The sequence below is a fragment of the Laccaria bicolor genome, genomic scaffold, assembly GCF_000143565.1.
Source record: "Laccaria bicolor S238N-H82 LACBIscaffold_59 genomic scaffold, whole genome shotgun sequence".
NCBI classification, from domain to species: Eukaryota; Fungi; Basidiomycota; class Agaricomycetes; order Agaricales; family Hydnangiaceae; genus Laccaria; species Laccaria bicolor.
The window spans coordinates 291,364-313,504 of NW_001889930.1; the positions used below are offsets into that span (position 1 = coordinate 291,364).

The window sequence follows — 22,141 nt, forward strand, 5'->3', positions numbered from 1 at the left end:
CCTGCTTCTGTAAGACCAGCATAAAATATTGTCTCCATCTCCTCGTTGAAGGGACACTCTGTTGTTGGTACTTCTGAGGGCTCATGTCGAATGTGGTGTTGCTGGTCTGCTGCAACACGGTCTCCAAGGCCCTCATAATCGTCTTCTCCATCGTTTTCAGAATCTTCTTCCTCTGGAGGGTTCCCTGCGCCTGTTTGGTGTGGAGCACGATAAACACGGTGCCTGGTGGTGCCATAATATTTCTCCAAGGTGCTTGGCTGAACCCCATCAAACTCATCATGAAGATAAACACCGCTCTCAGTTTGTCCAAGGAATCGCATATCCTATGCTAGACTTTAGATAAGTAATACCTGATCTGTGGCTAGGACACATACGTTGGGTGAGCGGTCATTTGTATCAGGTCCAGAGACAGGATGTGCATTCCATTCCTTCTGGAACCGATGACAATCGTCGTTGATGGAAGGTAGAAATAATTTGTGAAGGAGCCAGAGATGTTGTGGATTCTTCCGATCGAGTCGATGTAGTCGCTCAAGCCTGGTAAAAAAGCCTCTCCAAGCACGAGCAAACTCTCTTCCAACTTCAACCCACATCCGTTCTATTCTGGTATTACGAGTTGAGCTAGGATGGATGAAGATCAAAATAAGCCACCAGTAAGTTTTGGTAAACTCACGAGCCCCACATGAATGATGCACGATTGGCACCATTATGCATGATCATCCAGACTGCCAATTCCAGGTTCTCTCCCCCACGATCGCCTCGCATACGAGAGGGCATCCCAAACTGTGCCGCGGCACCACGAAACACATCCAAGACTGTTGTTCCACGGTTGTTATTGCTTGCTTGCATGCCCGTCACCTGTTTGGGAGTTATTTGACATCGTAAAAGAGAGAATGAGTACCGACAACACGATCATAGCCATCCGTCATTCCATGTATCACAATACCCCAGAGAATTAACTTGTGATGCCCGTCACAATGCCATAATGCATTCGGCCGAGGTGAGGTATATTTGCGACGTTGAATAGCTTGTCGTTGTCGAAGTCTTTGACCAAGGCCATCGACACGTCGAATGGACAGTGCAAGTCGTTTTCGTTGAATCCTAATTCCACGTATTCGCAGAGAACCAACAAGATATCGAACACCAGAGTCCGGCTTATTTTGTTTGTACTGTCGTACCAAAGTATCGAGTTCTGCATTCGTCATGGCAGAAAATTGGCGGTGGATACCATAAAGCTTCAGGTATGATGAGAGGGTGTGGCGATCCATATCAAGCTGTCTAGAAAGCTTTGAAATGGATATGTTTCGATGCAGTGCCATGGCTTCCTCAAGATAAGAAGGATCCACAGCCTTTCGTGGTCGCCCACGGCGGCCAGTATGTATAATTGTAACTGGATCCAGATTTTCTACATTGGATGGTGATCTATTGAAGAATATAAGACTGTTCTGAAACCCTTTTCGAAGGCATACCGATCATTCACTCCGTCAATCGCAGCTCGCAAATGAAGAACCATGAGGCCCAACATCACGGCCACTTCTTCCATCCATGATATCGGGATTTGCTCTGTTTCCTGACTTTCTTCCATAGATTCCAGAATGGGAAGGGCGTCATTCATAATCTTCTCTTGATGGAACTTGAGACGTATCGGGTCAGCTTCTTGTCGCAAAACTGCAAGGGCATGGTCATAGACATTTTTAAGAATATTTCTGGCCATGTCTGCATTTGCAGACCATGCCGCTTGGTTGGCACCACGAGTAGGGAAAGGAGGAATTGTTGGAGGCAAGGGGGGGAGCTCCATACAGGGAAGAGTGTTGTCATGTACTATACAAACTTGCTTGATCGACGATCGTGTTAGTCACAATGGTGTTACACAAAAATTTGCTTTCCAACTACCATGGATTGTCCACGACCTCAGCACCACTCAAAGCACTACAAAGAACATGGGAATGTGATTATTCTGGTATGTTCTTTGACTATACAAAAGAAAGCAGCGTCTAAGCGAGATACAAGGTTGAAAACACACTATACAAATTAGAGCGAGGTCTCTTGTGTGATCTCTCTCCAGTGTTCCGGGATATGTTCTCCCTTCCCATACCCCTCAAGTCCCAACCAGAGGAGACAGTGGGTCAGGTTAGCTTTAGGGTAGAAGGAGAGGTCGATGAGCACCCAATCGTCTTTCCTGAAACAACTGTGGAGGAGTTTGATCACTTTGTGGAAAATTGTCTCTATTTTACGTGCGCACCAGTTTCATTTTATCTCTCAGCAGGCTAACTCTCCTTCACAGTTGGACACCTCCACCTGTTCCCGTTCAAGTCCATATTGATGTCTTGAAGTTCGCCCACAAGTTCGACCTGCGTGAAGATGTCAAAAACAGTGTTATCTTTAAATTGAGTGAATATCGCGACCCTCACCTCAAAGCCGTCGACCGCTTGAATCTGGCTCGCCTCTATGAGATCCCATCATTCATTCGGCCAGCATTCATCTCACTCTGCCGCATTACCCTCAAAATCTCAGACCTCCCCTCCATCGATATCCAGAAGATCGGCCTTCCAGCCTTCAGTGTCCTAGCAAAAGTTAAGGAAGCCATAAATGAAGAACGACGCATAATTGCATACCATGCTCCTGGCGTCGATTCACTTCCCACCAACGAAGAATGTAACAAATTGACCCACAGCACTGTATGTCTGAGGGTATGGAAGAAGGAGTGGTGGAGCAAGATCGGGAGAGGTATCCTGCAGCCGGTGCCCATATTCGCATGGGATTTTCCTGATGATGTTGTCGAAGCCGTGCAGAAGCTGCAGCTTCCTGGGGTGACTCCAGCCTGCCGTCATACCTTCATTAGTTTTGTAGCTTCCCATGCACATGCACTCACGAGACCATCAGAGTTGATAGATGATGGAGTCCAGGAGCTAGAGAGGCTCCTCTCAGTGGGAGCGTTGTAGCAGTTGGTATACGTAGCGACAAATGATGACTACAAATTTTCGCGCGGTGGGAAAATCTGCGCGCGGCCCACTTTCGCGCGGAATTATTTATTTACCAGATCTAACAGCATAGAGAATCGCCCTCTGCCACGCTGAAGATGTCCTTTCCGACGATTTGTCCATTCGGTCCGATATGTGTCCTTCAGAGCGGGGGAAAATGGATTAAGCGGTCAAGCCAACTATGATGAATGGGGAGAGCCTCGCGGCCTTGACAAAAGTTCTAGCATTCCAAGGTGACAGGCGGTAAACGAAGGACCTGGAGAGTGAAGAGAGAAGTATTCCAAGTCTGAGTAAACAGCACCGTCGTGTCAAGGTTCGAGGCCTGAGGCGCCAATAATAGTGACCCCCAGGAAGTGGCTTCTCCAACGATTTGGCCATTGGGTGGATTGGCACTCGAAGCAGGGTTTGGCGCAGAGGCTCTGAGGAATGCGAGCTCGAAGAAAAGTTCTAAGTATGTTTGCAATTGCTTATAAATTGCAATTTGCAAGCAGCTGCAGTTGCCAGTCACGCACACGTTCCTTCTCAACGACGATTTACAGCTACACGGGCCTCCACCTTGGACAGTATCTGGCTCTGGAAGCTCTTCAACGAACTATTGGTATACACTTGGCTAGGCGTTCTCTCAATATCATCACCACAAGAACAAAACTCTCAAGAATCACGATGAACATGAAATCGGTGCTCTTCTACAACATCGCTCTCTTTCTGGTCCTAGCTTCCTACGTCCAAGCGTCTTTATACCCAACTCACCCTATCAAGAACACCGTGTATCTTGCTGGAAAGGCGGCCGGGATCATGTGGATCGAGGGCGGCGGGAAGCCGCTGTTAAAAAAGATGGGCACGGTGCAGATTGATTTGTATACCAATCACGATGTGAGTCCGTTTAGTTTTCGTGCATTGACGCTGGGCGTGGTGTTGGCTAGGCGTGTTGGGCCTGTGAGGGTCGTCATCAGCGGCCCTGCAGGATGTTTCTTGTTAGAGAAATGTATCGGAATATATCCTTACGACTGTTATCACCCACAGACGTATGTCTCGACGCTGGCGAAGAACGTACCCGCCACCGCAGGCAGCACAACATGCTTCATCCCCGCCGATGTCCCATCGAACGTCTTGTCTTTGTACGTTCCCTCCCTTCCCCCACTCACTCTACATTCTTTCACTCACCTTCTCTCTCTCAGCAATCTCCGCTTCATAACTACCTCTCCCCCGACTATAATCTACACCGCAGACTTCTCCATACTAGGCGGTACCGGAGAACCCGTATATCCATTATCCGCGGAAGAGGAAGACGATCCTTCCGCCGACAACGGCGATGGGGGCACTCAAGATCCTAATACTACTACTACACCCGACTCAAACACTAACGACCCTCAAGACCCAACCGACCCAACTATCACAGATCCCAACTCTCCGGGCCCCAACCCCCAACCAAACTCAAATTCCACCGACACAAACTCAAGCACGAGCGGACCACCACCAGCCGTATCGACTATCATCGCTCCTCCTCTGGGTAAAGGCGAGGTTGGATCTCCCGCACCCACACCCACACCAACGCCGAACACGGTTTCGGGATCTGGATCAGGTTCTGGGACTTCGAGGTTGCCCTACAGCGCTGCGGTACGAAGTGATCTGGAGTCGCTTGGGTTTAGGACTGCGATTGTACTTTGGCCGGCGGTCGTTGGCATTTCTATGGCTTTGTGATTGTCCGACTTTTGACTGGATCTTTTGGCGCTCCTGGTGCGGCTTTTTCTGGCGCATATATTTTGTTCGTTCGGCGCTGGCGCTTCTGTTACGATCACGATCACGAACTTCAGCTGGGCAGCTCGAGGCTGTTGTAAATACTTATCCTAAACCATCCTAGACTAGAAACGAACAATGTACATCTAATTCACTCCCTTCTAATGTGTATACGTACTCCTACACCGGAATATAATCCCTTCACTTCCTCAATATTTTTCAACACGACCCAAAACTTAAAAGAGCGCCAAGACGAATTTGGCGCGAGCTGTCGCACCACGTGGTGTAATCGCCATCTGCAAATTTTTGAACTTTTCCCTCACTGAGCCTCTCCGCCAAACCTGGCTTCGAGTGCGGATCCACCCAACAGTGGCCAAATCGTCGGAGAAGTCACTTCCAGCGTGGCTGAGGGTCACTCTCATCTCCTCTATTGGTGGCGCCTCCGAGTCAGGCCTCGAATTGGCCTCGAGAGTCGAACCTTGAATTTCTGTGAAACCACGGTGCTGTTTACTCGTGCTCGTCTTCAAAGCTTCACCGTCCAGGTTCTTCGTTTACCCTGGAATGCTAGGGTCTTTCTTTAAGACCGCAAAAAGCTCCCCCTGTTCACCCCGGGCCCTTTTTGCCCCGCGCTGAAAAATACAATTAAGTACTGGTTCATTTACTGGGTTTATGCACGGGCCGCTACGTTTGAAGAACTCAGTAACACCGTAACCCGGCAGTGGGGATCTCATCCACAACTCTCCAAGCTTTTCTTCTTCGCTCAACTCCGCTTCGATTAGTATTACGGACCGGATGGACAAATGGTCGGAGGGGGCATTTATCCCGTGGCTGAGGGCCGCTCTCATGCCCTCTACTGTTGGCGCCTTAAAGTTAGGCCTCACGCATTGAACCTTGACTCGCTGTGAAACCACGGTACTGTTTACTCAGGCCCGGACTTCTCGAGTTCTTCGTTTACCGCCTGTTACCCTGGGCAACAATGCTTGGGTTTCTTGTTATAGCCGCGAACGCGAAGTCTTCCCCATCCAGCGTGGTTGGCTTGACCGCCTCTTCAAATTTCCCGATACTCACGTTTACTGGGTTTACGCTGCTCCGGATTCCACCTTCGCAGAAAAATTCATAGCGCTCAATAACACCGTGACCTAATGGAGGTCTCATTTGCATCTACTGGCCCGGGCGCGACTCTTGGTGAGTTGACTAGCATTGGCGAAGTTAATTCAACCACAGCAACGTTGCAATCATTTACGAAATCCTCGACTCGTTTCAGCGCGACCGTGACACTGAGTATCTCCGCAACAACCTATCATCGCACCAGCGTCAGGATAAACCTCGGCCATGATGTGACTTTCACTACGAATGTGCCCAAGCTATTTAAATCCGGATTCTTCCTGTTCTTTTCTTCTGATCTTGTTGCTCTCTTAAGGCTCTGGCTGTTGGCCCCAGCTTGACGACTAATCACGGGCACTTAGAACTAACAGCTGTTGTGCCTCCTGTCCCTGCACCATCGTCATAAGGGTCACGACCACTCGGCAATCTCCACTCTGCGCTATCCACACGTACGAAACGATCCGATAGATTCCTGCTCGAATAGACCCAGATCATCATGGGGCAGTCGTGTTCCTGGAACCGGGATGTTGACTCCCTCAAATTGACACACATCTCGATGCCTGACTTCTCTTCCGTCGGAATGAACGCAAGATATGAATAACATGAGATATAGGGCTTCGATCGAAAGCGTGCTGAACATGCGGATAGAAAGCGTGCTGTAAAAAGAACAAACTTTCAGCGTCACAACGCGATAAGAAAACATCATCATATAAAACAGACGGAGAGTAAACAAGGAGTGAAAGGCCTCAAATTCTCCCTTCGTCATCGATCAGCTAGACCACGGGTTTATCAAAACAAATGGCTGCCCCAGTAAGCCTTATCGTTTTCAGGATACGCTTCTGGTCCCATGCACAAGTAGACGCCACTTCAAGCATTCTTCGCAAGATATGATGGTTTCGACTACAACAATACTGCTCCTCCAACGAGAGAGTTTGGACGGCTGGCCAAGTTATACAAGTGGAAGAAAAATACCCCCGCGAAAGAAGCTGCATACAAGGCGTTCTGCACCGCCCTCGTTCTCGAATTCAATGCAGGTTTTGGTACTGATACGAAGGATCTGAACGTCTGGCAGGGATTGTGTGCTCGTGTCCGCATCAACCCTCTTCCAGATAGTATAACTGGCTGCCGCAAGGTTTGCTCTCTATTGTGCTAATTGGCGCTGGCGCTTTCTGATGGTAAATTATATTGGACAGGCGCTTAGGCGAACTCACGTAAACCTTATCGATTTAGTCGCCACGCTTTCGACGGGGCGCCCAGTCAAAACGTTCACAACGGTCAACTCGTTGCGTCAGTACACGATCTCGACCAAGAAGTTCTTTCCTAAAGAAGATGAAAATGCGGGAAATCTTTTGAAGTATTTATTACGGGGGATTGTCACGACTTAAACATGTGCATGACCACTGGTGCATCGAGTCGCCCAGCCAGGGATGTCATGGCACATTGCTCACAAAATACTACGTTGAGAAGAAACCTAGACTTCTAGTAATTTGCTTCTAATTATGACTGATATCTATGATAACGCTTCAAACTTCAAGTTCTAGAACGCCTTTGATCCTGCGCGTGGCCTCCGCGGGCGCTTATAGTTCCAAAGAGAGCATACACATGTTCACTTTCACGAGTCGGAGGCTTCCATTGGAAGATGCATGAGTCACAAGCGCAGATTTACTTACACACACAAAACGTCAGCTGAAGGATATATAAGATCGTACCCCGGACCCATAGAGATTGAATCACATTCGTCTCTCGCACCCCGTCGATAATGCCTTCCAAGCGTGGCACATGCCTTTATTATTCACAGGGTCAACTATGCCCCCGAGGCTTAGCGTGTAGATTCTCGCATGAAACCAGGATCGCATCCATTGCCAGTGGGAAATCACCCAAGGTAGCGAGCTTTTCAGAATAACCCTACGCATTAATTGATGGAAATATTTTTCAATAGCGATCTCGTAAACCGAAGTCAAGCAGAGGGGGGAGCGGACCCTTACAGGAATTTTTCAACAGCTACCATCCGTTCGTCTACAACAGTAGCTCATCGGCGAGCTCCGAATTTTATCGCCTGTGCGATCACTTCCACTGGGCGAGGGACGGCCCCGACCGCGAAGACGCACATGACACATTCAAGGATGCATTGGTCAAACAATTTAACGCTAATTTTGGGACAAACGCAGATGATCTCACCGCTTGGCAAGGTCTCTGCGCTTTGTTGGACGTGGATCCCATTCCTGACGAACTGGCAAGATGCCGTAGAGTGCGCGAAATTCTCATTTGAATTTATTGGTGGTTTAATGAACGGAATCCTTCAGATTGTTGAACGTACCCACGTCAATTTGGTCGACCTGACCGATTCCTTCACGTCCGGCAAACGTGTCACAAGATTCAAGTCTGAAGGTGACTTGAGCGAATACACGATAGAGCATGCTCGATATTTCCCAAGGAAAAATGTACATGCTGGCAACTTGTTGAAACACCTCCTCCGACACATTCACAACCCCTCTCTGAAGAGAGGCTGGCGTCGATTCTAGATTTGAGGAGTATGCTGGTGGGGAGACGCTCACCTTAGTAATTAATCAACAAGTTCTTGTGAACAGATGCTGTTTGAAATAGTGAGGAAATTTGATTGAGGTTATAAGGTTGTACCATACAGCTGTTCACCTTTGAAGTAATCGATAGTATCAGTAACCAGGTCGTCGTAGAGGGCTTGGTAAAAAGTGTGAGTTTTGAGAGTCCTGTAAGTCCGCGACGCCTTCAGACGGACGCCGTGTCAACGAGGGAAATTGGAGGGTTAAGACATGATAAGATAGCAGGCCTAAGCAGCCCTCTGGAATGGCCTCTAAGATCAGCACATACTACTACATGAAGGGGATCCACTCAAAAAACAAAGATAAGATCGATCATGGCTTTTGCATGGCTTGAATTACTGCCAAGAGGAGGCTCTTGTACTCAGCATCATCTTTGACAATCTAGCTATTGTTTTTGTGCGTGAATGAGTCGTCAAAAATACGCTGTGCAACTCACATTCGAACCGGCCCACGAAGTTATAGCCTGTATCTTTTAAATAATTTCCTAGTGAGAGGTGCGATGAAGCGACGCCGTGACCAAGCCGTGACCAACTTATTGATCTTCCACAATGATTCTCTACGGTCAACTACCTATTTCCGTGAGGCTTTATGAGGTGGGTCTTCTTCGGGTTCTCTTCATCCAACTCATTAGATTGATTTTTATGACGGACATTCGCAACTTAGGCACTAAGTATCAACTGGATGCCAGTACAGCCAAAGAACGTACGCAAGCTGGGGTTTCACTAATACCTCGTTCAAGAGGAGCCGAAGGGGAGGCTAGAGGATTTACGAAACCTTGGGGATAGTTCTTACCGAGATTGTGAGTCGCGCCATGCTCATTCTGCTGGCGAAGATACTTATCCAGAGTTTAGTTTGAAGACTTGTTGATTCATATTGGCCAGTTGTACGCGAACCAAGGTTATTGCCATTCTGTGGAAGAGTGCGGGGCGCCTCTCACGAATGTCATGACTTTCGACGCTTTACTTCAGCGGATGCGAATCTCCATCGTGTGGTGTTGGCACAGGGAATCACCCGTTTCGCGGAACGTCCGCGCTCGGACCTACGTCTCGCAGAATCCCTCAGGGAATGGTCGACGAACTTTCCATGAGCCTCGTCATCTACAATCAATGCTTGTCTTTTGAGAAATGCCAATGCCAACGCGGCTGATCTTGTCACGAAGCACATTCTCCGTACTGCCCCTTGGAAGGTCGTCGTGTCACGTTCCAGAAAGATGCCTAGTGGTTGGATCTTGATGCCTCGGAGGGGATGGAATGGGAAGGGCGCGACCTGACAATAGGTTCAACAGGTTGACTCTGAAAGTAAGCCTTGTTATTGGCTTTGTTGCGTAGGTACTTACCAATGACACTAGGTTCTGGCTCCTATCTCGATTTTCACTCACCACGTACGCTCTTTTTTCTTGAGCTGATGGTAACACCCGCATTAGGCTAAACTTCTGATCAACATGTCAAGGAAAGCTTCTGCTCATTTTGGTCAGAACGAGTGCTGGCACCTGGAACCTCGACTTCTAGCACTGCAACGCCATTCGCGGGCATGAACCACGTCGACGCGCATCTTCATGACAACTTGGGATCATTGTCCTCCAGGCAAGCCGGGGCGACACGTCAAAATTCTATCTACTGACTATTCGTTATGCCTACATAGCGTTTGTTTCCATTCAAGTCGCAATTTCACCTTCTTATTCCAACCAGAAGCACGTTCGCAACCGGGGTCTTCGATTTCATATATAGGGGCTGGCGCCGCACAATTTGTAACATGCGATCACGTCATACGTCATCCCTCACAAAGTCAATGCACGCCGTAGGTTGTGGAGACCGGAGGAGGAGCACAGTTCCGCTCGACTGTAAGAGCTTGACAATACTTCTTTCAACCGTGACCCCTTCCTCTCCGTAAGTACGCTTTCTGATATTCCCATTTTCTCTCGCCTCTAACGTAAGTTGTATTCAGATTATCAACTAGCCGCAATGTACCCTGGTCAACAGTACGTTCGCAACCGAAAGACCTTGGCGTGCGCTGGCACCATCGTGGACAAAATTGGCAACTTTGTAGAACTTCCAACCATCAGGCGGTGCCGTTCCTAAGCACTGTCCTCCGCCGGGGCGGAAGTCATAAGTCATGCCCTGTACTTATCTGGGATACTCAAATCACCCTTTGTTATTTTCCGCGGAAGCTTCTCGAGGCGATCCCCACCTCAACCCCTCTTGAAGACGGTCATGAACTACCGATGACACTACTCTGTTCTGTACTGTGAATCTAAGGCAGAGGCACCTACGGGTTCAATGTCGTGTATTCCTCGCTTTGTATTCAACGGATTCAATAGCAATCAGCTACTGTTCAAGCCCTCACAGGTGATACCGTCACATTTTCTGACAGTCACACCAAGCGCCTTATCACACACCATCACTTGAAACGAGGCTAAAATTTCTATTTCACTCAGTCTTCACCCATGCCTGCCGTTTAAAGCGTGTTCCGAGCACTAAGCACCTCCCTTTCACCAAAACCACCATGTCTACCGCGAGGGGTAGCTCAACGGGAAGCCCCGGCATTGAGATCACAGGTAACCTCTCAGATTTTTGCCCGAAGTCAAACATCTGACACCCATTGACTAGAGATCCGCGTTTCATCCCAGGACATCCTCAAATCGGTCCAGCTTTCTATTGAAACACATAAGTGGGAATCACCCTGTCCCCGGGACGCAAAGACCCACAAGGTAGTGTTGCCATCCCCCTGGTGAGCCGATGATCATGTGTAGCATTGGACGACAAACCTAGTCAAAGCAGTCAACTTTCGCCTTCAGAGCCCCTCTATCTGCAAGTCCGATTCCGCGGATGGTTTCATGTTGCGTCGAAGAACAAGATACCTCTTGATGAGCTGCTAAGCAAGGTGGACCCCCACTCCTCAGGAAAACAAGGCAAGTGCCCCCCTTTTGCAATGGTTCCTGCCTTACTGATGCTGGACTTCCTACTCTAGAATGGTCAAAATCATTTGACAAGTTCGATGTCGTCCTTGGAGTGAAGTTTAGCCAAAACGCAGGGGTGTATGCACTTCTTCCTCGAACCCAAAAGCGTCTGCCTAATGCTGGTGCGATCAATCTTAGAATGCTTCAACCGATGCAGAATCCTCGACGGGTGGCGACCTGCAACCAACAACGGATGTGTTATTCAAGTTGGTCGAACGGTCAGTCTGCTTAATCCCTGACTACTGTGGCTTACCTTGCTGCTAGGTTCCGAGTCCTGGTCATCGGCAACGTAGTTCTTTCATGCCTCTACCATCAGGTACTAGCTTACAGTTTATTTTTGTAGAGTGGTGTAGGGAAATCTTCCCTTATCAATGAATGCTTCGGCGTCACGGAAGCTGTGAGGCAACTTTCCCGCCCTGTTAAAATCCGTTCCTGAAGCCTATACTTCTCCAGAGCGTGTCTCACGCAATGCTGGTATATCAGATATCGGTACTGCGATCATAGCAAAGGAAAACGGAAGGTTTGTTCTGCACGATAGTCAGGGCTTCGAGCATGGGGAGGGTGACAACTTCAAGAAAGTCATCGATTTCTTGAAAGCTCGGAAGGACATGCCCAATGTGAGGGATCAGGTACACGCTGTCTGGTATGTTTACCGCTCCTCGGTTACTTGAGTGAACAAGATGATGAAGGTGTTGCGCAGGCTTTGTTTTCAAGTGTCCCTGTCTGAAGGTGATCGTTTGTTTGAGGCTGGGGTGGAGGAGTTATTCCGTATGAAGTCCAAAGGAGAACTTGGCCCTGGTAGGTTCTCGGTGCTCTCTGATAGACGATGGCTCACTGTTTAATTTAGTTCCTGTGATCACCGTTTTTACCAAATATGATAAGTTGGTAGAGCAGATTGAATTTGGTAACAATCTAGAGTTCCACAAACGCAACAAACATCTGGATCGGGAAAGCCGAAATGCACGTCTTCCTGAGGAGACAAGGGCGAAGTTTCAAGAATTGTGTCTTGGTCCCTTCGAAAAGTCCGTTAATAAAGACATTCCGCACATCGCCGTCTCAAGTAAGTTACAAAGAGATTTCTTGGGCTTGTGCTTATACTTGCCAACACAGCCAATAAAGAATACAAGGATACCAGAAAGATGTTGAACGAGCTTGTCCGTCTCACTGCTGACTGTGTTAAAAACTCTCTGGCGGTTGATAGATGTTGCGCTGGTCTCCGCCATCGCCCAACGCGTGAATCCGGCTGTGAAGATTAATGTCATGCTGACGCCTATGTCAAGAGTTGGGAAGAAACGTATGAGTTTTTCGGTGTGCCCCTCAGCGAAATTTCAACCAATCTACCCTTTCTTCGTCAGGTTATTGGATGGGTCTCGCGGCTAGCGTGAATTTTCCGGGAAAGACTATAGAAGCGTGTCTACAGGTTCTACACACCGATATCGTTCGAGTGTGTAATATTCAGGATCCTTGCGGGGTAAATACTTGAATTTCGAGCCCTCTCCCCGCACTTACGGCAATTGTGCTGTCAGTACCTGGAAAGCAAGGAACTGAAAACGCTAATGACCGCACTTGTTGGGAATCGACGTGACGAGCTCCGAAATCCCAACACAACCTTGTAAGTCAGTTGTGTCGACCTTGCCGCCTTATTTCTTACAAGCCGTCAGTGTTTATGCTAAGTCACTGCATAGTGCCTTGATGCCCATTTTGGATTCACTTCCACACGCCGCTCCCATCGTGGTTCCCATCGTTGCGACTGTCGTCCTTGTGAAATGGGTTTACGACGTGTGCGAGCAATCGTATGTCTTCCTCCCTATGCCATGTTAAAACGCTAAACGGGAAAAACTCAGGGCACTAATGTTACAACGTTTAATGGCGTACATCGTTGACTTCACAATTATTATGCAAGTAATTTTCGGCCTCGTGGTGAACGCCCGTTTGCGCCTTTCCCGCCGCCTGATCAAGCTCGTCCTCAATACGTACAATATTTCAGAGGAGAAGGGCACAGTTCATAAGGAGATCAAGGAACATGTGAAGCTGGCAGGCCGCTTTGACCGGGATGCAGCTCTGGCTAAGATCATCCAATTGGTCAAGGAGTATCAGATGAAACCCGAGAACATGGAGGAGTTACAAGCTAAGAGGTTCGAGAACAATGACGACGAGGATTGGGGCGTATGCGAAGCGTGACTTTATCATTCGGTTCCCTGTGTACTTTGTTGTCCGGATGCAAGTATTATAATCCGAACAAAAACGAACCGCGAAGCTGATGGGTTGACGAAAGATTACAAGTATGCCCTCCTGGGCATTGGTATAGGAGCAAGAGCTGGTGCGATGATTAAATGGAGGACATGCGCGAAAGGCAGTAACACGATTTACTTGCAGAGAAAGCTACTTCAACCTGTGCAACGCCTTCCTATGGAAACGCAATTTCTGGCTCCAAACGTTTCCTTCTAAACGCGAAAGATGACAGGGGTCCCTAGAGAGTTCCATGATACAGTCCATTGATTCGTACTACGACCGAGTGATTGATAGAACATCGTCGTTCTCGAAAGACGTGTATCAACTGCAGATGAGTAATCGATATGCTCATCGACGGTGTGAGAAAGGCCCCAGGAAAGGCTTGGGGGTGAATCCGATCATGAGGGACGTTCATGAATTTTTGAATGTTCTTGTGGCTATAAATCAGAAAGGTGGTAAAAAGTTCGACCAAGTTCCAAGTACTCACCTCGTGGGGATACCGAAGTAAACAAACTTCTGAACTGCACACCAAGAAGCTGGACGTGAAACACGGACTCGTAACGTGGGGACCACTGGGCACTGGACGCATTGTGAGTATCTCAAGTTGTTGACCTCGCCATGTATGTCCCAGGTTTCAAACGCATAGATTTTCCTATTCTCCTCTCTGGTTCGCAGTTGTAAAGGACACTGAAAGGTTCGGAATGGTTTGTGGGAGATTGTTGATGGTTTTGTAGGCTGGAATTCGTTATGTAGGTGATCGTTTTGTGTTAGTTTTGTGTGATCTGTCGGAGATTTATTTCTTTTGTCACAACCAGCCGAAATTGGGACGGCATTGAATCGGCATTCTAACCAGTGCTAACCGTTGAAAGTTCTTTATTTTTCCATTTTTTAGCCCAAAATTGGCTCCAATGACACCTAGGCTTTTGCGTGATGCAGAGGCAGTATGAGTCACTGCGTGACGAGAAAATAGCCAAAGTCAGGAAATCTGTCACGGCGCGCGCCAGACTCCGACGTATTTCCACTCGAGGTATGGCTTACATACATGAGTAGTACTACGAGGATTTGTAGTAAAAAAGGAAGTGGGTGGTGTTGAATAGTCGAGGCGGACCGGCAACTCCGGTATGCCGATCCCGTGCATACGCGCACGTACTAGTCTCATATAGGACACTGTAGATAGTTATAGTAGTTTGTAGTATATTCTAGTTACATATGTTTGTAGTATATAAGGGGGACTGAGAGTCCCCGAATTCATTACCTTCTCACTTAAACCACTACCCCTCGTACTCGCTGCTCCAACAGGTTATGGGCCCCGAGCCCTAAACATACTACACACACTATACAAAACTTTATCATACCGCTATATCACCACATCACAGACTTTATCATACACGATACCCTATCACACATTACCCTATCAATTACATAGCAGCAAATGGAGACCAATAATGGATCATCGAATGTTTACCGGATTGAACCGCTTAAAGGCGCAGACAATTACGCGGTATGGAAAATCAAGATGATGGACATCTTGACAGATCAGGGTCTATGGGACTATGTGGATCCCGGAACGGCGCCATCAGACGCCAACCAGAAACCAGCATGGGATAAGAAGGACCGGACAGCTTTATCGACAATAAGATTGCGGGTAGCTGATAAACTATTGGTTTATGTATCTAGCGCAAAAACGTCGAAAGAAGCTTGGGATACGCTAAAGGGTCTATTGGAAGCTCAAGGGCCGTTAGGAATAGTCCTTGCCCGCCGAAAGCTATTTCAGGCTAAGTGCGAGGATGGCACTAGCATTGAAGACCACTTCAGGACCCTGAGAGTCTATCAGGAAGAATTGCAAAATCTCGGACAGAAAATAGAGGACTCAGAATTCTCTATTATTCTACTTACATCGTTACCCGATAACTGGAATAATTACATTTCATCTATCGATTCATCTGCGCTTACAAATGCGCCGCAACTCATAGCCAGAATTCTTGAGCACGACAGACGGCTCAAGATTCAGGGCACCGAAGATACCGCCCTAGCTGCCAAATGGGGCAAGAAAAAATACAGTTCAAAGATAACATGTTTTGGATGCGGCAAATGTGGCCATATACAGGCAGATTGCCGATCAAAACCAAACGATCAATCAAACGAGAAGCATTACAAGAAGTCCAAATTTGGGGGAGCACGTGCAAATGAAGTCATTGATGATTTCGCTTTTGCAGGAATTGATAGCTCACCCGACATGGCATTCATTTCAGTGCCTAGTGATGCATGGGTAGCGGACTCAGCATGCACTTCTCACATATCGACACAGAGGAGCTATTTTAGTGAATATGCTCCAATATCAAATCACTTTGTTAAAGGACTTGGCAATCAGCCAGTCACGGGAATAGGGACTGTGAAGCTAATCTCTAATGTTGATGGAAAAGCTTGCACGATTACCCTAAAGGATGTGCTATATGTCCCAAAAGCACCGCATAATCTCATTTCACTCGGGCGCGTTATGGGCGCCAAGATACAAGTTCTATTTACGGACAAGGATGTGAGATTCAAGGCACCAAATCAGACGATCATGGCAAAAGGTACCAAGATCTCAAATCTGTACCTGATGGATGTGAAAGTCCCAACCAAACAAGACCACACTTATTCAATAAAAACAAGCGCACACACATGGGATGAATGGCATAGAATTATGGGACATTTGAATATGGCTTCAATTAAACAATTGAAGTCAAAAGGGATGGTTACCGGCATGGAAGTTGATGAAAGTGTTCCAGCAATGGAACAATGCCCAGCATGTATACTTGCAAAGCAACACCTTACACCATATCCGCAAGAATCCAAAGCAGAGATAGCGGAGATTGGTGATTTAACAGTGTCCGACCTCTGGGGACCTGCTCAAACAACCAGAATAGGGGGAGAAAAGTATTTTGCCACGTTTACTGATGGGAAATCACGACAATCGATGCGCTATTTCCTTAAGAAGAAATCAGAGGCGCTATCTAAGTTTAAACAGTATAAGGCATTTGTAGAAACACAAACAGGCCGAAAACTCAAGAAACTTAGAGTTGATGGGGGAGGAGAATTTATTGGAGAAGAATTCAGAGAATATCTATTGGATAATGGGATATTTCTCGAGGTCACAGCAGCTTACTCATCTTCACAGAATGGAATTGCAGAGCGCGGAAACCGAACTGTAGTGTCGGAGGCGCGCACCATGTTACATTCACAAGATCCACATCTGGCTTACTATCTTTGGCCAGAAGCTGTCAAATATGCTACATATCTCCGAAATCGTTCCCCCACATGTGCCTTAAGGGACGATAAAACTCCTGATGAAGTATTCTGGAACAAGAGACCTAATATTGCAAATCTACAAGAATTCAGCCGCAAATGTTGGGTTTTACAACAAGACAAGAAAAATAAAAAACTTGACCCCAGATCACACCCATTCATTTTTGTCGGCATTGACGACAGTACTAAAGGTTACCGTTATTGGAATGGCAACCAAATTCTAACTTCACGCAATGTTATCTTCTCAAAGGAAGACACGGAAATACGTGACTATGATGACGTAGAAATTCCGATTAATCGTCCTATGGAGATTGAGGGGGAGAATGATGAGCAAATCAATCCTCCAACAGACGATAAACTTCCTGATGAGAAGATCAGTACTAAAAATAGTACAACCGAGGAAACGCCGAAGCCATCAAAAATTCCACTCCCAACACGGGAAAAGTCTACACGCGTTGCCGAGAAATCACCTTTCCATTACAGATTCCTAAATAATCCTGCAGCAAGAGGCCCTAAGGAATGGCAGCACCAAGTACCAGTCCTTACAGAGGAAGAATCTAATTTTGTGCAAAACATGGAAACTTGTGATTATGCAATGTTTGCACAAAAAGCGCTGAATGCAAATGACGATCCGAGAGATGTTGAAGAAGCCAGATCCTGTCAAGATTGGCCTGAATGGAAAAAGGCAATGGACGCGGAAATCCATCAATTAGAGAATCTAGGGACATACATCAAGGAGAAAATCCCTAAAGATAGAGTGGCCATCAATTGCAAATGGGTTTTCCGCCTCAAGCGCGACGCGGAAGGCAAAATTGTACGGCACAAAGCAAGATTAGTTGCAAAGGGATTTTCACAAATCCCCGGAATCGATTTCTTTGAGACTTTCGCGCCAGTGATGTGCCTCGATACCTTGCGGCTATTATTAGCTATCGCCGCATCATACGGATTAGTCGCCCACGTTGTTGACGTCGTGGGAGCTTACCTAAATGGTGAACTCAAAGAACAAATATACATGAAGCAAATCCCCGGATACGAGGACGGCACGGACTCAGTACTATTATTACAGAGAACACTCTATGGACTACGACAATCCGGACGCGTGTGGAATGAAAAATTAAACAGGACTTTCATTCAACTCGGCTTCACGCGGCTATTCTCAGATCAATGTGTCTATATTAGGCACATCAGGAACAACCTCATCATCATCGGAGTTCATGTTGATGACATGTTAATTTTAGCTTCAGATGACGAAGCCATGGCAGAATTCAAAAGAGAATTTGGCCAAAAGTTTGATATCTCGGATCTTGGAGAACTCAAACAAATAGTGGGATTTGAAGTTCAAAGGGATCTCAAGAAGGGCACAATACATTTAACACAAAATCAGTATGTGGGAAAGATTTTGGACAGATTTGGAATGTCCAGATCCACGCCTGTCAAAATGCCACTCGATCCGAATGTCAAACTAACTAAAACTCCCAAAGGGGAACATCACGGTATCCCAGAATACGCAGTGGCTATAGGATCATTAATGTATGCAGCAATTGGCACGCGGCCTGACATTGCATACGCTGTTCAACATTTAAGCCAATTCACAAGCAATCTGAGCCCTGCACACTGGAGTGCAATCAAGCACGTGTTTAGATACTTAAATGGAACACGCAACTACGGGATAACGTATGGCGGCGGAAACTCTATTCCAGGTTTAGAAGGGTATTCCGACGCTGATTGGGGAAATAATGATCTTGATCGCAAGTCTATTTCAGGATACATTTTCCTATTCGGGAATGCGCCCATATCGTGGGCATCACGCAAACAGCGCACTGTTGCTGTATCCACAATGGAAGCAGAATATATGGCCGCAAGTTTAGCAACTCGAGAAGCGATATGGCTTCGCACTTTATTAACAGAAATTGGTTTATTACAAAATAAACCTACACTACTGAATATCGACAACCAATCTGCAATTGACTTTTCAAAGAATCAAGGGTCACATTCAAAGTCAAAGCATATTGATATTCAACATCATTTCGTACGCGAACGTCTCGGCGACAACTCAATCATAATAGAACACTGCACATCAGAAGACAATCTGGCCGATGTATTTACTAAGGCGCTACCACGCCCAGCTCATGAGAGATTCACGTCTCGCATCGGCATAGATTCGGAGTTGAGGGGGAGTGTTGAATAGTCGAGGCGGACCGGCAACTCCGGTATGCCGATCCCGTGCATACGTGCACGTACTAGTCTCATATAGGACACTGTAGATAGTTATAGTAGTTTGTAGTATATTCTAGTTACATATGTTTGTAGTATATAAGGGGGACTGAGAGTCCCCGAATTCATTACCTTCTCACTTAAACCACTACCCCTCGTACTCGCTGCTCCAACAGGTGGGAGGGTGACGAGAAATGCGTATGCTAGAACTAGATAACGAGGTAAGATATCAAGACGAGGGCCTAGATTAAAAAATGAGAATCATACCTGGTTGAGGAGTGAGATGTCAAGACGAGAGCCTGGCGGAAAGGGGGCGTCTCAACCTCACTCCTCAACCGTGAGGGGTATATCTAAAAATAAATCAAGGCCTGTTAGTGCACATCCAAGCATGGATCACGTGAGTTAAGGGAGAGACGAGCAGCGGCTCTGAGTCGTGTGTCAGCGGACACACGACTGAAGTTGTGCGCGTGCAACTTAGCCTTGGACGGTTTTCATTGGACTTGAGTAAACACCTTGTTTAAACTCGACCAATGACACCTAGGCTTTTGCGTGATGCAGAGGTGGTATGAGTCACTGCGTGACGAGAAACTAGCCAAAGTCAGGAAATCTGGCGTGGCGCGCGCCAGACTCCGACGTATTTCCACTCGAGGTATGGCTATATTCCTATATAAAGAAAAAAAGGAAAAAAGGGGTGATGAGATCACGTAGTGATAGATGTGAGGAGCGAGGGGAAAAACGGGAGAAGTACATGCGTGTATAAGTGTGTAGGAAAGGGATACGTCCATGTCGTGGGGGATTGGTGGTTCTGGGATCCATAGAAAGTCTGTTTAAGTAAAGAAAGGTCTGTGAGTAAAATAAAAGTCTGTAAAGTAGGAGGAAAAAGTCTGTGTGGTGTCAGGAATCCAAAGCGTTGATGTAAGACAATGCGGAACGCGCTGTTTGACCAAATAGTAAGGCTTGAATCAAAACAGGGTTTTTGCGGATGTAGATTTTGAAGGCATCTGAGGCCCATCTACCGATAGCTTGAATTATTGAGGGTGGTACCCCGTTTTCGGCGAGGGAAGTAGCGCCGCCGGCTCTGAGGGATTGACCGGCGGTGTCGGAGTCGAAGAAACGATGCAAGTGGTTGATGAAGAAGGACCGTGTAGGGACGACTCCATTGCTAGTTAGCCAGAGGGGTGAGCTGAAAGGGAATTTGTTATCTCGTGCATGGATGTATGCAAGGAAGTGCTTGTGAGGGTCGAAGATGCGTCCGTTTTTGTGGACTATGATGGTGTTCCCTTCGAAAAATCTGTCGGCCTTATGGCCAGGCAGAAAAAACTGAAAAGAAATGTCCGAGAAACACACAGAGGTGTGTTTGGTGACTTTGCGAGGGTCATGAAGTTGCGGGTCGTCTGGGTACGTCATTTTGCCCAAACGGAATAAGGCGAGGAAGCCTGTGAGGAGTTGCGCTAGGAAGAGGATGTCGTCATAGTCGGATGAGTTGCCTAGCGCATGGACGACTGTCTCGAGGTCGTCAAGGGTCAGGGCACGTTTGCGTGTGGTTGGTGTTCCATGTAAACGCCTGCAGCCCTGCAATGTACGATGTACCAGAGCAGAGTTGCGAGCGGTACATACATCAGGGAAATAGGGTTCGAGCTGTTGGCATATGCCAGACAAGTAAGTCGCGACTGAGCCAGGTTTGATAGTGTTTGGAAGTCCGGTCTCGTGACTGGAAAAAGACCGTAACCAGACCGGACCAAGACCGCAAAAGACCGGACCTGCGGTTACGGTCTTTTATTTTTGAAATGTAAAGACCGCAAAAAAACCGGTTAACGTGAACCAGTCTTGACCGGTTTGGACCGGTCTTTTGTAGCCCCTTAAATACCCTTTAAAACGCACCCAAGAACGTACGATTTGGTAAAAAAACGAGAGAGATATGAATTAAAATGTAAATTACTTTTGGGAATAATAGATGTACCAGACTTATTTTATAGAAGCACCAATTCCTAACGGAATTTAACGTTCTTGGGCTCGTTTTGAAGCTATTAGAGATGTTAATAAATTTACCGATTCATAATTGGCCTAACGACCGGTCATAAACCGGTTAAAACCGATGCAGACCGAAACCGGTCTATAGACCGCAAAAAACCGCGGTCTGCGGTCTTTTTGCGGTCCGGTCTGGTCTTTTGACTTCTGGGGAAAAGGCAGACCGGTTACGGTTACGGTTAACGTCCCTGGGCATCAAAAAACCGGACCGAACCGGACTTTCAAACACTAAGGTTTGATGTGATGGCACATGTAGACGGTGAAAAGGCTGAGAGTGTCAGGGGTGGGGTTGAGTGGGAAGTCATGTAGTTTGACAAAATTCAAATAAGAGTTGAGGGTGGGTCCGTAATTTTTCCACGTTGAGTTATCGACGGCTTGTCTGAGAGCGATGGCACGTTCTCTGAGCAGTCGTTCTCGCGACCAGGCATCTCTGTGGGGTTGCCTGGCGCGCACGGTGGCAGGGATCATTTTTTGGGAGCCCCCAGCAGCAATTGAGGGGGTAGAAAGGGTGAAATGATGAGGTTGGGGACATACTGATGGGCAATGTCAAAGTTATGTCTTGAAATGGCATCAGCGACGCTGACATTAGTGTTGCCGAAGTTCAGTCCCGAACTGGCAGAACTGAACTGACAGTTCGGTTACAGTTCTGGTTCCTGTTCGGGCTGGGGGTGTCGGTTCCAGTTCACGGTTCAGCCCTTTGGAAATTTTTGAGAACTGGGTTCGGACCCGTTCGAACTGAACTGAACATGTATATGTCTTGTATATTTTATCGACGAATTTTTGGGCTGTTTCGGAGATTCAATGTGTGCCGGCTAATGCCATATCATCAAACCTTCATCATGATGTCAACGCAACATTCTCACTGACTATAGCGCCTTGAAAGGGAAAGCCCCGGCTCAACGAGTTGGGATAAAGTGCGTCAAGATCCTCTCAAAAAATGTTAGGGTGGCTGAGGAAAATAACCAATTCCCTGGGGATCTATAATCCTGCTTCAACATCACCATTTGTCGTGCTGATTTCCACCT

The 22,141-nt window shown here is 47.2% G+C and overlaps 7 protein-coding genes across 7 annotated transcripts; 6 read left to right on the forward strand and 1 right to left on the reverse strand.

Annotated features, from left to right (window-relative positions):
- Positions 1–1,857: 1,857 nt before the first annotated feature.
- On the forward strand, positions 1,858–4,679 carry LACBIDRAFT_334147 (uncharacterized protein; the record flags this gene model as incomplete). The annotated part of the gene is made up of 7 exons (XM_001888834.1): positions 1,858–1,957; positions 2,063–2,231; positions 2,264–2,807; positions 3,329–3,429; positions 3,518–3,851; positions 4,002–4,096; positions 4,157–4,679. The coding sequence occupies 7 exons, from the start codon at positions 1,858–1,860 to the stop codon at positions 4,677–4,679; spliced, it is 1,866 nt and encodes a 621-aa protein (XP_001888869.1).
- Positions 4,680–6,617: 1,938 nt separating this feature from the next.
- LACBIDRAFT_334148 (uncharacterized protein) lies at positions 6,618–7,204 on the forward strand (the record flags this gene model as incomplete). The annotated part of the gene is made up of 3 exons (XM_001888835.1): positions 6,618–6,629; positions 6,679–6,951; positions 7,013–7,204. The coding sequence occupies 3 exons, from the start codon at positions 6,618–6,620 to the stop codon at positions 7,202–7,204; spliced, it is 477 nt and encodes a 158-aa protein (XP_001888870.1).
- Positions 7,205–7,578: 374 nt separating this feature from the next.
- Positions 7,579–8,341, forward strand: LACBIDRAFT_313400 (uncharacterized protein; the record flags this gene model as incomplete). The annotated part of the gene is made up of 3 exons (XM_001888836.1): positions 7,579–7,701; positions 7,759–8,067; positions 8,123–8,341. 3 exons carry the CDS (start codon positions 7,579–7,581, stop codon positions 8,339–8,341), a joined length of 651 nt encoding a protein of 216 aa, XP_001888871.1.
- A 1,307-nt stretch (positions 8,342–9,648) lies between these two features.
- LACBIDRAFT_313401 (uncharacterized protein) lies at positions 9,649–10,199 on the forward strand (the record flags this gene model as incomplete). The annotated part of the gene is made up of 4 exons (XM_001888837.1): positions 9,649–9,696; positions 9,747–9,779; positions 9,848–9,981; positions 10,040–10,199. The coding sequence occupies 4 exons, from the start codon at positions 9,649–9,651 to the stop codon at positions 10,197–10,199; spliced, it is 375 nt and encodes a 124-aa protein (XP_001888872.1).
- Positions 10,200–11,434: 1,235 nt separating this feature from the next.
- LACBIDRAFT_313402 (uncharacterized protein) lies at positions 11,435–12,610 on the forward strand (the record flags this gene model as incomplete). The annotated part of the gene is made up of 6 exons (XM_001888838.1): positions 11,435–11,572; positions 11,619–11,643; positions 11,808–11,997; positions 12,055–12,152; positions 12,202–12,414; positions 12,465–12,610. 6 exons carry the CDS (start codon positions 11,435–11,437, stop codon positions 12,608–12,610), a joined length of 810 nt encoding a protein of 269 aa, XP_001888873.1.
- A 300-nt stretch (positions 12,611–12,910) lies between these two features.
- On the forward strand, positions 12,911–13,535 carry LACBIDRAFT_313403 (uncharacterized protein; the record flags this gene model as incomplete). Its single annotated transcript, XM_001888839.1, has 3 exons — positions 12,911–12,966; positions 13,040–13,147; positions 13,199–13,535. 3 exons carry the CDS (start codon positions 12,911–12,913, stop codon positions 13,533–13,535), a joined length of 501 nt encoding a protein of 166 aa, XP_001888874.1.
- A 6,044-nt stretch (positions 13,536–19,579) lies between these two features.
- LACBIDRAFT_313406 (uncharacterized protein) lies at positions 19,580–19,873 on the reverse strand (the record flags this gene model as incomplete). Its single annotated transcript, XM_001888871.1, has 1 exon — positions 19,580–19,873. The coding sequence occupies one exon, from the start codon at positions 19,871–19,873 to the stop codon at positions 19,580–19,582; it is 294 nt and encodes a 97-aa protein (XP_001888906.1).
- Between the last annotated feature and the right edge of the window lie 2,268 nt (positions 19,874–22,141).